The 12,095-nt window shown below is 47.9% G+C and overlaps 1 protein-coding gene across 1 annotated transcript; it reads right to left on the bottom strand.

Annotated features, from left to right (window-relative positions):
* Positions 1–2,545: 2,545 nt before the first annotated feature.
* SOX30 (SRY-box transcription factor 30) lies at positions 2,546–11,988 on the bottom strand. Its single transcript, XM_019475993.2, has 5 exons — positions 11,694–11,988; positions 9,771–10,010; positions 8,139–8,318; positions 6,139–6,625; positions 2,546–3,952 (listed from the first exon to the last, which is right to left on the bottom strand). The coding sequence occupies exons 1-5, from the start codon at positions 11,971–11,973 to the stop codon at positions 3,562–3,564; spliced, it is 1,578 nt and encodes a 525-aa protein (XP_019331538.2). The 5' UTR covers positions 11,974–11,988; the 3' UTR covers positions 2,546–3,561.
* Positions 11,989–12,095: the final 107 nt, after the last annotated feature.

Consider the following 12,095-nt stretch of genomic DNA (forward strand, 5'->3'; position numbering starts at 1 on the left):
GCTGACTTTGTTATTTCAGGGTGTGACAGTTTGGAAGGGCGTCAGCTAATCCCAAATCATCTGCTTTCACTTCAGTTTCCCCCCTTCCATTCAGAACAGCAGCTATATTTGCAGAGCTCAGGAACAGCTGTCCTGCCAGAACAGGGCGGCTGCCGTAAGATGATATTATGCTACATGTGGGCTCGGTCCCAGTCTGTTCTTAATTAAATAAAAGTCAAATCGCTGTAGGTCTTTTTCTTAAGAGCAGCAACATTGAAAGGGAAGATGATGGACTACACTGCCGCTTTTTACAGCTGAATGACCTCGACTGTGGTACTGTTCACGGGGGCTCCTCTACACATGAACGCTATACCCTTCTAAGCTGCCCTTGCATAAGTAAAGCAGCACAATAGTACAGCTTCGCCAGCGTGGATGCAGTTATTCCCCTGCCAATGCGCGTATACCTGCCTGGCTGAGTCCAGAAAGGGAAAAACAGCTCTAACAGCAGAGCTGAATATTGGTGCCAAGGTATCTGTACAAAGGGTTGTACAGAAATCATTCCTTTCAGGAGAGAAAAAGAATCACGCCTTTCACCAATATGATGATAGTGATACAAAAGACTTTGCGATGTCCAAGCCCTGATTCATTAAGTACTTGGTAAATGAGTCGCATGACTGAATGGAGCACTGGCTTTTAATGTGGTTTTCTCTGTGCCTAGATATCTGGCATGGAAGCTAAGACCAGGTCTTCCTAAATGCTAGAGAAGCTTGCCTGCAACAAGCATACTATGTGTAGGACTCCACAGCTGCCTCCTCCTTTTGAGTTAGCTCTCTTCCGGAGCATCTACACATGCAATTAATGCTATTGGCTTTACTGCACAGTAAATTTACTACCTACATATGCAAGTGTAAATTTACTGCACAGTAGACTAACTTACTGCGCAGTAAGCACCTGCGTGGGTAGACAGTAATGCTTTACTGCACAGTAGATTAGTCTATTGTACAGTAAAAAGCATCCCACGCTATACACGGCCTCTGTGTACCTGGGGTATCAGAAGTCTATAGATCACAGCTAATTAAAGCTGTCCAAAGGATTTGGGTGCCCAGTTTTCATTATAATTAAAGGGACCCAAATCCTGAGACTCTTTGGCAGTCTTAGCCAAGGTACCAGCCTCAATTGCCATTGGGGTTCAAGACGGCGCTGTACAGCAGCTGGTCCTTGGTCAGCAAAAAGGTAACAGAGAGCTTATGGGGCAAAGGGAATCTTTGTCAGACACCTCGGGCTTGACACCCCGTGCGCGTTCAGACTGTGAGGGGAAAGTACGTCGTGCACATTGTCCTGTCCATGTGAAGGGTCCCTCTTATCCCACCCCACAGTGTAGACGGGAAAGCGGGGAAGAGAAGGAAGTCGCTCTCAGGGACTAATCCCACTAGCAGCTGCTTTACACTTTGGAGACATACTTGTGCAGGAATCAGTGCATTTGCCCACATGCTTTCTCAAGGGCTATATCAGTTTTCAGTCAGAAGCCAGTTTAGGAGCTAACAGACATTTTCTGCTATTTATAAGTCTTTCCCCTTAAGGCCTCAGCCTCACCACAGAAAGGACTTGGTTACAGCATGGTTGCAACGGGGAATGTAGACCAGGATTTAACTGCATTTTAGACATTTTAAATCCTGTAATACATTGCCTATGGAAAACTCTGTGTGTATCTATGCTATTTATATCGATATGCCGCCATCCTTGTAGGTACAGTATATGGAAAATATCGATGGCATAGGTACATATGGTGTTATCTTCTCTCCTTAAAAAATGCTTCCTGTGGAAGAGCAGTTTGAATAGTTATATATTAAGGATCACTTAACTGGATCCCAAGTGGATCTCCACTGCTGTTACATGAAGTTAGCCATTCTCATTGAAACCTTACACTAAAAATGACCGATATTCTATATTTCTGAGGACAAGACTTCATGAATTAGTGCTCAGGCGAGAGCAGGGCACATATGATGCTGCTTTTATCTATGCAAAAAGCAGCTCAAGACTCCTTCACTGTGTTGGAGAGCATTAGGAGAGACAGAAACGCTCAGTTCATGCCCAGTGAGGTATGTAATGCGTGGCACAGGTGGAGTCTAGCTCCATAGCATGCGAAGCACAAGGTAATAAGAAAGGCTGGATCGCCCTGCATCTCCTGAACTCGCTGGCCAGAATCATGCCCTGATGGCCAGGATCTCTGGAGCAGAAGCTCTGACTGTCAGTCTCTGTGCCAGCTGGGCAGGATTTGGCAGGGTTGAGGAGAATCAGCCCATGTGTTGCAATGTGCTATGGATAGTCCTATTCAAACTCTTTTTTGAAAGCAGTGGCAACTCTCCTGCTGATTTCAAGCAGAGCATAATCAAGTCCAATTTTTTCTTGTGGCTAAAAACGGGAAATGGCTACAATACTGGAGCTCTGATCCCTAGGGACTGAATGCCGCAGGCTGAAGCTCTCATACGAAAGGTCTGTTTAAAAGGTTTTGTGAAGCTCATCATCACAACATACAGCACTATTGAGATGCAGTTCATGTTACTTTATTTAAATATAACAAAAACAGAACAACACAATTCCCAAGTGGAAGAAATGACCCCATCCCCTTCAAAAAGGAATAAATAAGAAAAAAATAGTTTAGTAGTATTAATTAAGTTCAGTAGTATGAATTACCAGCTTTGGTAACAAAATCTGGATCTGAGCTACTCTTAAAATTCAGAGACACCTTTTTTCCCTCTATGAAATTTAAAATATTCTATAGAAATGAGTGTTAAGTGCACTCAGGGATCAAATCACAGTCCTCTTGCATAAGTTATTTCATAGCCCAAGGTTGTCTTATCTTTACTTCTGCCTTACCTTCCACCTTACCTCCTAAACAGTCCCATTTAAATGTGTGATACTACTTGCAGAGGAAGATGCCGAGCAAGTAAGGGAGGTAAAACTGGGCCCTCTGTTATCAATGTGCTAAACAACACTTTGCAGCACGTGGAAAGTCTATTGAAAAGCAAACAAAATCAGGGGTTTTTTTAAATAAACAACTGTAGACAAAGGCAACGTGTACATCACTCCTGGCCCCACTCCCCAGCTCCCCCCTTCTACTTTTATTGCATCAAGAATTACATTTTGGTCATGAAACAGAATTATTTTGCTTGCTAAAATGCCGCAAGTTAAGGTACCTAAATAAATGCAAGTCCCATCAAAATCAAAATGTGGCCTAAGAATAAAGAGAGACAAGGTCCTGATTCAGGACAGCATTTTAAGCATGTGCTTAAGTCCATCTCTAGCCAGGAAAGAACTTCAGCACCTACTTAAAGCTACCGATGTGTTTGAGTGCCTTCCTGAATCCGGGCCCAAATGCAGACCTGCTGGAGGCCAGAGAAACCCCAGAGGCTTCGGGGACAGCCCCAGGCCTGCATCTGGCCCCTTGCAATGCAAATAGATGACCATTGAGGGGATTCAGGTTTCTCCTTCAACACACCGACTAAAAAGATGGTATTGGGCTAAAACGTTTATTTTGTGTTTTAAAATTCTCCGGCAAGTTATCACCATTCACGTTAAAAATTACAAATCTCGTAACACTTTCCCTTCCTCCTCCTCCTCCTCTTCCTCGCTGTCAGTCACGTTAACTTGCTGGATGCTGGAGGGTGTTGACGGGGTTCCCGTGAACACGTTGTCCAGGGTTCCAATATCCAGCTGCGGCACGGGGTTTAAACATTCCTCCTCGCTGTGGCTGTGGCTGTTGTAATAAGACACCCCCTCGAGGCTCTCACAGCTGTGGGAGTCTTCGCTATGTGTGTGTTCGTCTGGGTACTCCCTGAAAGGATAGTCTCTGTTCAGAGCGGAGAACATGGCTTCGTGCTTTTGGTACTGGTCTTCGTAGAAGCCAAGGCATTCGGGCACCGAGCTGGCGAAATTACCATAGCCAAACGGAGGGCGGCTGTACGGGCACGTGCTGTGTAAAAGAGACCAAAATACATTCAGTTGCACCTTCTCTCATCACACTAAGCTGTCCTGTGGAAGGACAATATAACAGACTGGCTATACAGGTATCCAGGCCTGTAGAGCTACCTTAATAATCTACATGAGCAAATCCACAGGGGATAGAGATACTGAAAGACGCCAGCCACGTTACATATAATAAAAGGCATGTGCAGATTCTAGGACAGAGACACTTGTCTTCATGGCCAGCCAAATGCTGAATCCACGCACAAAGCTTTGATTAATTTAAACAACGCAACAAGGTAGTGATTATTTTGAATGTGGGAAAGCTGGGGCATCATCACCTGGTCTGTGTCATCTCAGTTTGTGGCGGAGATAAAAAAAGGGTCAAAATATTCCGCTGATTTCTTTTTTAAATGGCGTCTCACATCTGCTAACTTGTTGGTAGACAAGGAGAGTATGTGAGGAGGAATGTGGGAATGGGTTTCCTGTGAGAAACTTCACAAGAAAGGACCACAGAAGCCGATAAGAAACCATGCCAGAAAAACAACTGCTTTCCGAGCTGGACTCTTTTATTCTGATTCGGGATCTTGAAGGCCAAACTGTATTACAATTTATACAGTGACACAGACATTTACAGCACTGTGTAGTCAGTACAGTGTGTGAAAGAAGTAATAAAAGCCTGGTCCAAAGATGTTATGTTTTACAGGCATGCACTGATGCAATGCATATGGAGGCTTCAATGGGACTATTCATATGTGTAAACTGAGCACATGGATCAGGGCCCAGAAGCAAATGGGACAAAAATAAATCTTCAGCAATTCTGGACACAGCGTCATTTATACAATTAGTGCTACACAAAAATGTCACCCATTCACATGCAAACAGTAGCCCTCAGACAGGAACTTGCAAACGAGCCTGCTGGAGGGGTCTGCCTGCTGATGCAGTCTGTAATTTTTCAGAAGCACAGTTTGTATTAGAACAGGGGCTGGCAACCTATGGCCCACGGGCTAGGTCTGGCCATTGGATCCAGCCTGTGGACATGGGACTTTGGCAGCGTTCAGTGGCAGCAGGCTTTGACTTCGGGCACAATCCCTGTAACACTGCAAGGAGAAGTGTTGGTTATGGCTAGGTCCGAGTGCCTGCCCACGCTAGGGGACCGCCCTGAGGGGGTCATTCTGGTCTGCAGCTGGAAAAGGTTGCCTGGTACTGTATTAGAACACCAAACAACTCCCAACACCGGTCCTAGATCTACTTGGAGCATAGGGGTACAATAATCACAATAATTTGTTATGCTGAATTCCCTGTAAAACAATATAGGAAAACCAGTCATTACAAAGGTGCTTGCAGTCAGTTTAACCAACACCAAGGTACTATAGGTGAGGTATGCAACCCATGATTCACTGGTTCAAGGGGCTCTTCTACACCTGACTAACCCAAGAACACAAAGACTACAATAGAGCCTGCTTACTGTAGATCCCCAGGGCTTCTCCCATCGGGTTACATCTATGTAATACTAACGATAACTGTATTCGTAGAACTGCTGTCAGCGTGCTGCTTGTGGTGCTGTGTAGTCAGCTCAAATGCTCACCTAGTTTTAATCCCATTTGAGCTTTCATTTGTGTAATTTCAACTCGGTAACTTTTTGCAGGATTCAGTTGTCCTGTTGGACGTGGCCTGGGATATGGTGACAGGGTGGCTCAGATGTCCTGCCATGGCTTGATAAGGTATGAGTGCAAAGCCTTACTTTTGACCTGTGCTCACAGGCTGTCTCCAGATGACCCGGCTGTAAGACTGGGCATTGGGTCATTCAGGCCATGGAGTCAGAGGCAGCTGAGCATGGTGCGACCTACACTGCTCCCTGGGGAATCACTGCCTACAGAAGATGGTGTGCCTTAACCCTGCCACCCTGAGGGACTGTGTTGGTTCAGTGGACCTTGTTGGGAGCAGAGTGGAAGGAAGCAAATGTTTTTATCTGCCCAGGAGTTGCTAAAGCCTGCTGGAGCCACCAGTAAGTGGATACAACTTAGAGCAGCCTCAGGCTGAAAAGACAGCAGTCAAACTGCTGATATGCCCAGCCCTGCTTTTCTGCACAGAGTAGCTTGAGCTGTTGGCTGTTCCTTCAGCTTGCTCTCAAAGTGATAGGTTTCTTGGATTTCTAGCACAGACACACACACTTTAAATTGATAGTGTTGTTACCTGGAGGGAAAGTAGTGAGGTCCGGGCAGGAAGTATGGGTGGTGGAACGAAAACCGAGGCGGCGCTCCAAAAAGAGTGGCCGGGTGGCCAATGGGAGGAGGCTGGTAGAGGTGTGAGTGAGGAATGGCGGTGGCTGGAGGGAGCTGGGCGCTCCGCGGACAAGCAGCCACACTGGAGTACTCGTTGGGGGGCTGGCTGGTAGAGGCAGGGAATCTGGTGTGGGTGATGCTCATGCTAGTAGGGTTCCTGCTGGCACTCTCAATGCACACCGGGGTGGGTCTCTTCACAGAGCAACTGGATCCGGAAGTGACGTGGTGAGCTTCTGTCTGGGCAGGTCCCGTAAAGTGCTGCGGGGGGATGACTGGGTGCAGGGGCATACTGGGAGCTGGGACAGCCATGGATGTGGTGCTTCCCACACTGGGCTGGAAAAGCGTAATCGGGCCTGGGTGCTGAATGGAAGCTGAGAGCTGGATGGTAGAAGCCTCACCTTTCAAAAACAAAAATAGCTTAGCTGACTACTTGTTAACCAGAAACCACTTCCTCAACACCACTTCCCTTCCACTCCCATTTGCAGGCCACACAGTGATGAGGAAACGCATCTGATGAATAAAAAACGTCATGCAGATAAATTTACTCAGTTTCCCTATGGTTCTAAGAGGGAACAAGTGGCTACATTACACTGCCCCCATACTTGGTTCTTCCAGTTATTGTAAGAAAGTACGCAATACCCAGCACTAGGTCACTGCTACGTAATTCTGAATCACCTGCCTTATCCAACCAAAATGCGGGGGAGGTCCAGCAGGTAACATGAAGCTTTTCCAGGTGGTACTTGGTCGGGCCGTAAACCCTTCCGAGTATTACCACCCACCAGAAATGAGCACGGCCTTTGTTCAGAGGCAACAGGAAAACAATAGCAACCCTTTCAACTCAATGCTCATGTTGGGACCAGGAGTGAGTCCAAAGGAATCACGCCACCACCACTTCTTGATGTGTATGAGGTCTTCTTATAAAGCTCCCCCTCCAGGCACTGCCAGAGCTGCTTTAATTATGAGATAAGGGATTGCTGATCAAATTGGTGCTATGCTGCAGAGCCATGAGCTGTAGTGGAATACACCTTTTCCACTGGCCAGCTTCCATAAGGAGGGTGCAATTCTGCACCCCCATTTTCTATGCTTCTTCTATAACCTTAGTTTTGTGCGTAAAGAAACATGGATTTTTGCGCTCAGACTGTGACCCCTGGCACACGTGTGGCAGGAGGCACAATGTGGGCGCTGGGGATCAGATCCCAATTGCACCCTTTCCACTTGCAAGTGCAGGGGGAGCCTAGTGTCATGATCTCAGCCTCCCCACCTCTGCACTGGTAGGTTGACAGCCAAGTGCCTGCAGGTCTGGGGCCAGTTTGAGATCCCCATACAGTCCCTGGCCACCTACTGTCGGCCCCGGGATGAGACCTGCTACACCTTTAATTTCAGATGCCCTACAAACCAGCCATAAAAATATTCTACATTATAGAACACTGTAGAACAATGTTATAACTGGTTTGCCATTTTCTGGCACCTTGAACTGCGTGCACATGTAGCACCTTTGCCATTTATGCCATGATTTACACATTCATCATGGCATAAATGTAACATGTATAGGAGGCCTGTATGAACACATGCCAGCTGGTCAGAGCTAACCTAGCTCTCTACATAGGTCTGAATGATTGTACACGGATCTGAATGTACAAGGAATGTGTGCCCATGAAAGCACGGTGCATCTATAATGTCACGGGCAAAGCTACACTGCAGTATTAGAGACCTCTGCAAAAAAACGTAGCCCAACCTGTGCTTACTCCCCGAGAGGCTCCACCTGCTAAATTCCACTTTGTTCACAACAGCTTCTTTACTGCTGGGTTGTTGCGCTAACCATTTCTATACAAGCACATGCTTACAATGTATAGGACATGTGTTTTCTAATTGATATTGAAAATTTCACCCAAGCTAATGAAAGAAACTCACAAACGGGATGGCTGATACTGCTCTGAACCCCGGGGATAACGACAGAGTACGTGGGTGTCCGGAAAGGGTAAATGGTGGTTGGGTTCGTCGTGATGATATTCTGAGAGGTGCCGGAAAACATGGTGGAGACGGTCAGTGGGAAGCGTTTTCTTTTGCCTGGTCGCGGTTGATAAACCCAGCCTGTGGGGGAGTGAGTGAGTAAGTATGAGTCCAACTGCCTATTTGGGAACTGGTTTCTTTCTTATTTTATTAGAATGTAAAACAATTTTGAGAAGTCTATGACAGTGTGACAGGGCAAGTCCCGCTTCTCTTTTTAAGTCAACAGCAAAACTACTATTTTGGGGAAGATTGGAGGCAACTCAAGGAGTGAGGAACATAAAGCTTTCATGAATTTTCATACAAGCACCTGCTGCCTGCTTGGTGATGGAAATAAAGAACCAGATAACCACAGGTGTGAAAGACACCACAAGCATGTATAGGAGAAAATGGTAATGCAACCTGGATTCTTCTAAAGATGTATATGCAGCTAGGTTAAAAATGTGAAACTTTCTCTGGAAATTCACTGGTTCCTTAATTCGCAGCCACACCCGTGCAAATTTCATGTGTATCAATGGTGAAGGCTCAGTGAGGCCAGGCCTCAGTTGCTGCAGGCTTTCTCCACCGATAAGCACAATCAGTCAAAAACTAACAGTTCCACAAGGATGATAGTGGGTCATTTGCCCCAAACATTTAAGCACCCTTGTTTTTCTGCTTCTTTATGATGCATAAAGAGGGTCTGAATGTTTGGTAAGACATGGGGTTGTTCCTTGTCTTCTGTTTGCTTATGACATAAGAAAAACAGGTTGTGACTACTCTTTGACTGCCTGAAGAATTAGAAGGATTATGACATCACAGAGAAGTAAATACCTGATGTTTTCATAGCCCGTACCCAGAGTGTTTAAAACTCCTCAATTGGTTGGTTTTATGAGTACTATTAAACCAAACTTTGAGGGATAAAAATACTTTGTTAAGGACTCAACTCCTTGCCCCCTTTGACTGAAAGGTGGAGAAACATTTCATCCTGTACTTGGTAACCCCAGCATAGAGAAGCCCAGACTGGAGCCTTGGTTCACATCTCCATAAGGGGAGTGTAATAGAAGGAGGCTGAACACAATAGCAAAGGAGGCTCTTAGCATTCCTGATGCTTCTAAGCTAGCAAGTCATGAAAGCTTTTCTATTTCTCTTAATAATAAACCCTTTTCTCCCCAGTGCAAACATGGATCTTGTAGCTGAATTCAGCATTTTACATGGATTTGCTGACTTGCAACATCGGTGTTGCAGTATTGTATTTCTGCACAAGACGCAACACCAGAAACTAACTTGCTAAATCCAAAACTTCCAATTATTGGAAACTGGGGGATTACATTCAATAAGCTGACCTTCACTCCCTATCTTTTCCCTTTTTGGTTCCTATTGGACTGGGTACATTTGCCTAACACGTGTCCCTCTGCCTGATATTTCCCCTGTTGCAACCATCTACAAACGATCTGTGCAAAGTGTTGCAGTGACCTAAACCGGGGACATTTTCTGAATTCTGTGTCAGGCTATGAGACTTCGCCTAGCGCTCACACAATGAAGAAGTGGTATATTTACCAGGAAATTCTTCCCTGTGCTTTTTTTTAATCTTCTGAGCTTCATCATAATAGGGCTTCTTTTGCTCCTCGGTGAGCTTGTTCCACTCTAATCCAAGCTGGACACTGATTTCGGCATTATTAGCAGCTGGGTTAGCTTTGGCTAGCGCTGGCCGGTGAATTCTTGCCCACACCATGAACGCGTTCATAGGCCGCTTTACGTGACCGTTTCTGTCTTTGCTAAACGGGGTATCCGGTATCCCTACACAGCAAAATCAGGGAAGAAGATAATTAGACAGACAACACATGTAATTTTATCAGGGGTCATATAGAAAAACCGCAAAAAAAGAGGCCAATATTTTGAGCCTCCATGCATATATGAGGAATCGCTCCTAGAAAGCTGCAGGAATACGGGAGCGGGAATGTCTCTGGTCTATCTGACATAAAAGCATTTCCTATTGTGGCATATTCCCTCTCTCTTTTTTAGTACAATTCATACCACAGCGGTTGATAATATCAATACGTTGTGCTGGTTTGATTTCCTTTTTGGCCAGATTATTTAATGCTTGTATTGATAAGGGAACTCCAGTATAAGCTGTACCAGAGTAGGGCATAGCCACAGTGACTCTGCAATGCATCGAAACTCTGCCCTTGGACGCACAGTTCAAGGCGGGGCAGCTCAACCCCGTATCCCATCAGCTCCTGGCTTTCCAGCAGATGCTGCCACACGGTGCTAGCGAGTTTTGTGGTGCGGACAACTATTTGCTGGAAGGACTGAGCACGCCGAACGCCAGTGGGACGGCGTCTGCTTTGGGTCGCTACCAGTCTGGAGTGGAATTGGTGACCGGAAGGAGACGAAGGTTCCCACTTCTGCACCAAACCGCCGCGCAACCGTGTTTATAAATGCCGCGACCGGGAGTTATAGATGCACAAGGGTCGCGCTACCAACGCTTGTAACCCCTAGGCCAGCGGTTCTCAACCTTGTTTGCACCAGGACCCACCTCGCTCCCCCCAGTGCATGGGGTGGGGTGGGGTGGGGTGCGGGGGGCCCCAAGCGGCCCCGAGCTCTGCCATCCAGCGAGGGGAAAGCCGCGGTTTCACGATTTCCACGGGGAAAAAACCACTTTTTTTCAAAGGAGAATCCATTTTTTAAAGTTTATCGATCCGCTTTTAGTTTCGTCGCGACCCTTTCGTACCCTCTTGCGCCCCGCTTGTGAGTCGCGAACCGCGGGCTGGGAAACGCTCACGGCAGCGTCCCTCAAGACGATACGAAAGGGCCCCCCCGGAAGTCACGAAAGGCAGTGCCGGATTTAGCCTTCAGCCGCTCACGGTTTAGGGCCTCGCAACATGAGGGGGCCTCTAAATAAGCGAAACGAATTGGACGTTTTTGTTCTAATATGACAACAGCGATCTTACGAGGTCCCTTCCGGCCCTAACGTCTATGAAACCTGTGAAAAACACACGTAGCTACGGCTCCACGGTCTCGAGATCATAAATTTGCGCAGAACGTTTCCCACGTATTGACTCCTCCGCGAAATCCCACCGAATATGAACTTTCTTTTCCACCCGGGGGACCTTTGACAATCTTTTCTGCGACGCCTGGTGACGGGCGTTTGTGCCCCAACGCTTGCAATTAAAGAATTTGGAGGGCGGGGGGTAAAAATCGTGTCGGTCCGAGAAAAGACATCCTGTCTACTACGAGTCCCGACGGCAGAAACGACCGTCGCTCGTCTTAAAATTTCACGGGAACCCCTTTTCGTGGATTATTTTATCTTAATCTGGACGGAGCGAGGGGCCTAATGCGGCGAAAGCCACGCGTTTCTCCTTTTTCTCCGTTTTTCGGGCCGTCGTTGAAGCCGGCCATCCTATCACCTCACGCGACCACGCTTTGCAGGATTTCGGTGCCTGGGGAGCGCCGACCGACCGACGCCGACTCGGGGCCCACCTGCGTCGGCCGGCAGCACCGTGAGGGGCACGTCTTTGGTGTCGATCTTCACTGAGGGCTCCAGCAGGGCCTGCATTTTGAGGGGCAGCGAGGGCGCGCCGGCGGGGGGGTCGCGGCCCGGCGGCTCCGTCTCCGCCTTCGCCTCCCCTGCGACCGCCACCGACACCTCTCGGCGCGCGGCGCCCGGGGCAGGGGGCAGCGGCAGCAGCAGCAGGCGGGGGGCGCCGAGGGGGCGCGGGGTGGGGGGCGTGGGGCGGGGGGGCCCGGCCCCCCCCTCCATGGGCCTGGGGGGGGGCTGGGGGCGGGGGGGGGGGCTGTGAGCGCAGGCAACGGCAGTCGGCTTCGCGCGGGGCCGCCAACGCTCCCCGCCGCCGCCACGTGCCTGTCGCCATGGCGACCCCG

The sequence above is a fragment of the Alligator mississippiensis genome, chromosome 9, assembly GCF_030867095.1.
Source record: "Alligator mississippiensis isolate rAllMis1 chromosome 9, rAllMis1, whole genome shotgun sequence".
In the NCBI taxonomy this organism is placed as follows: domain Eukaryota; kingdom Metazoa; phylum Chordata; order Crocodylia; family Alligatoridae; genus Alligator; species Alligator mississippiensis.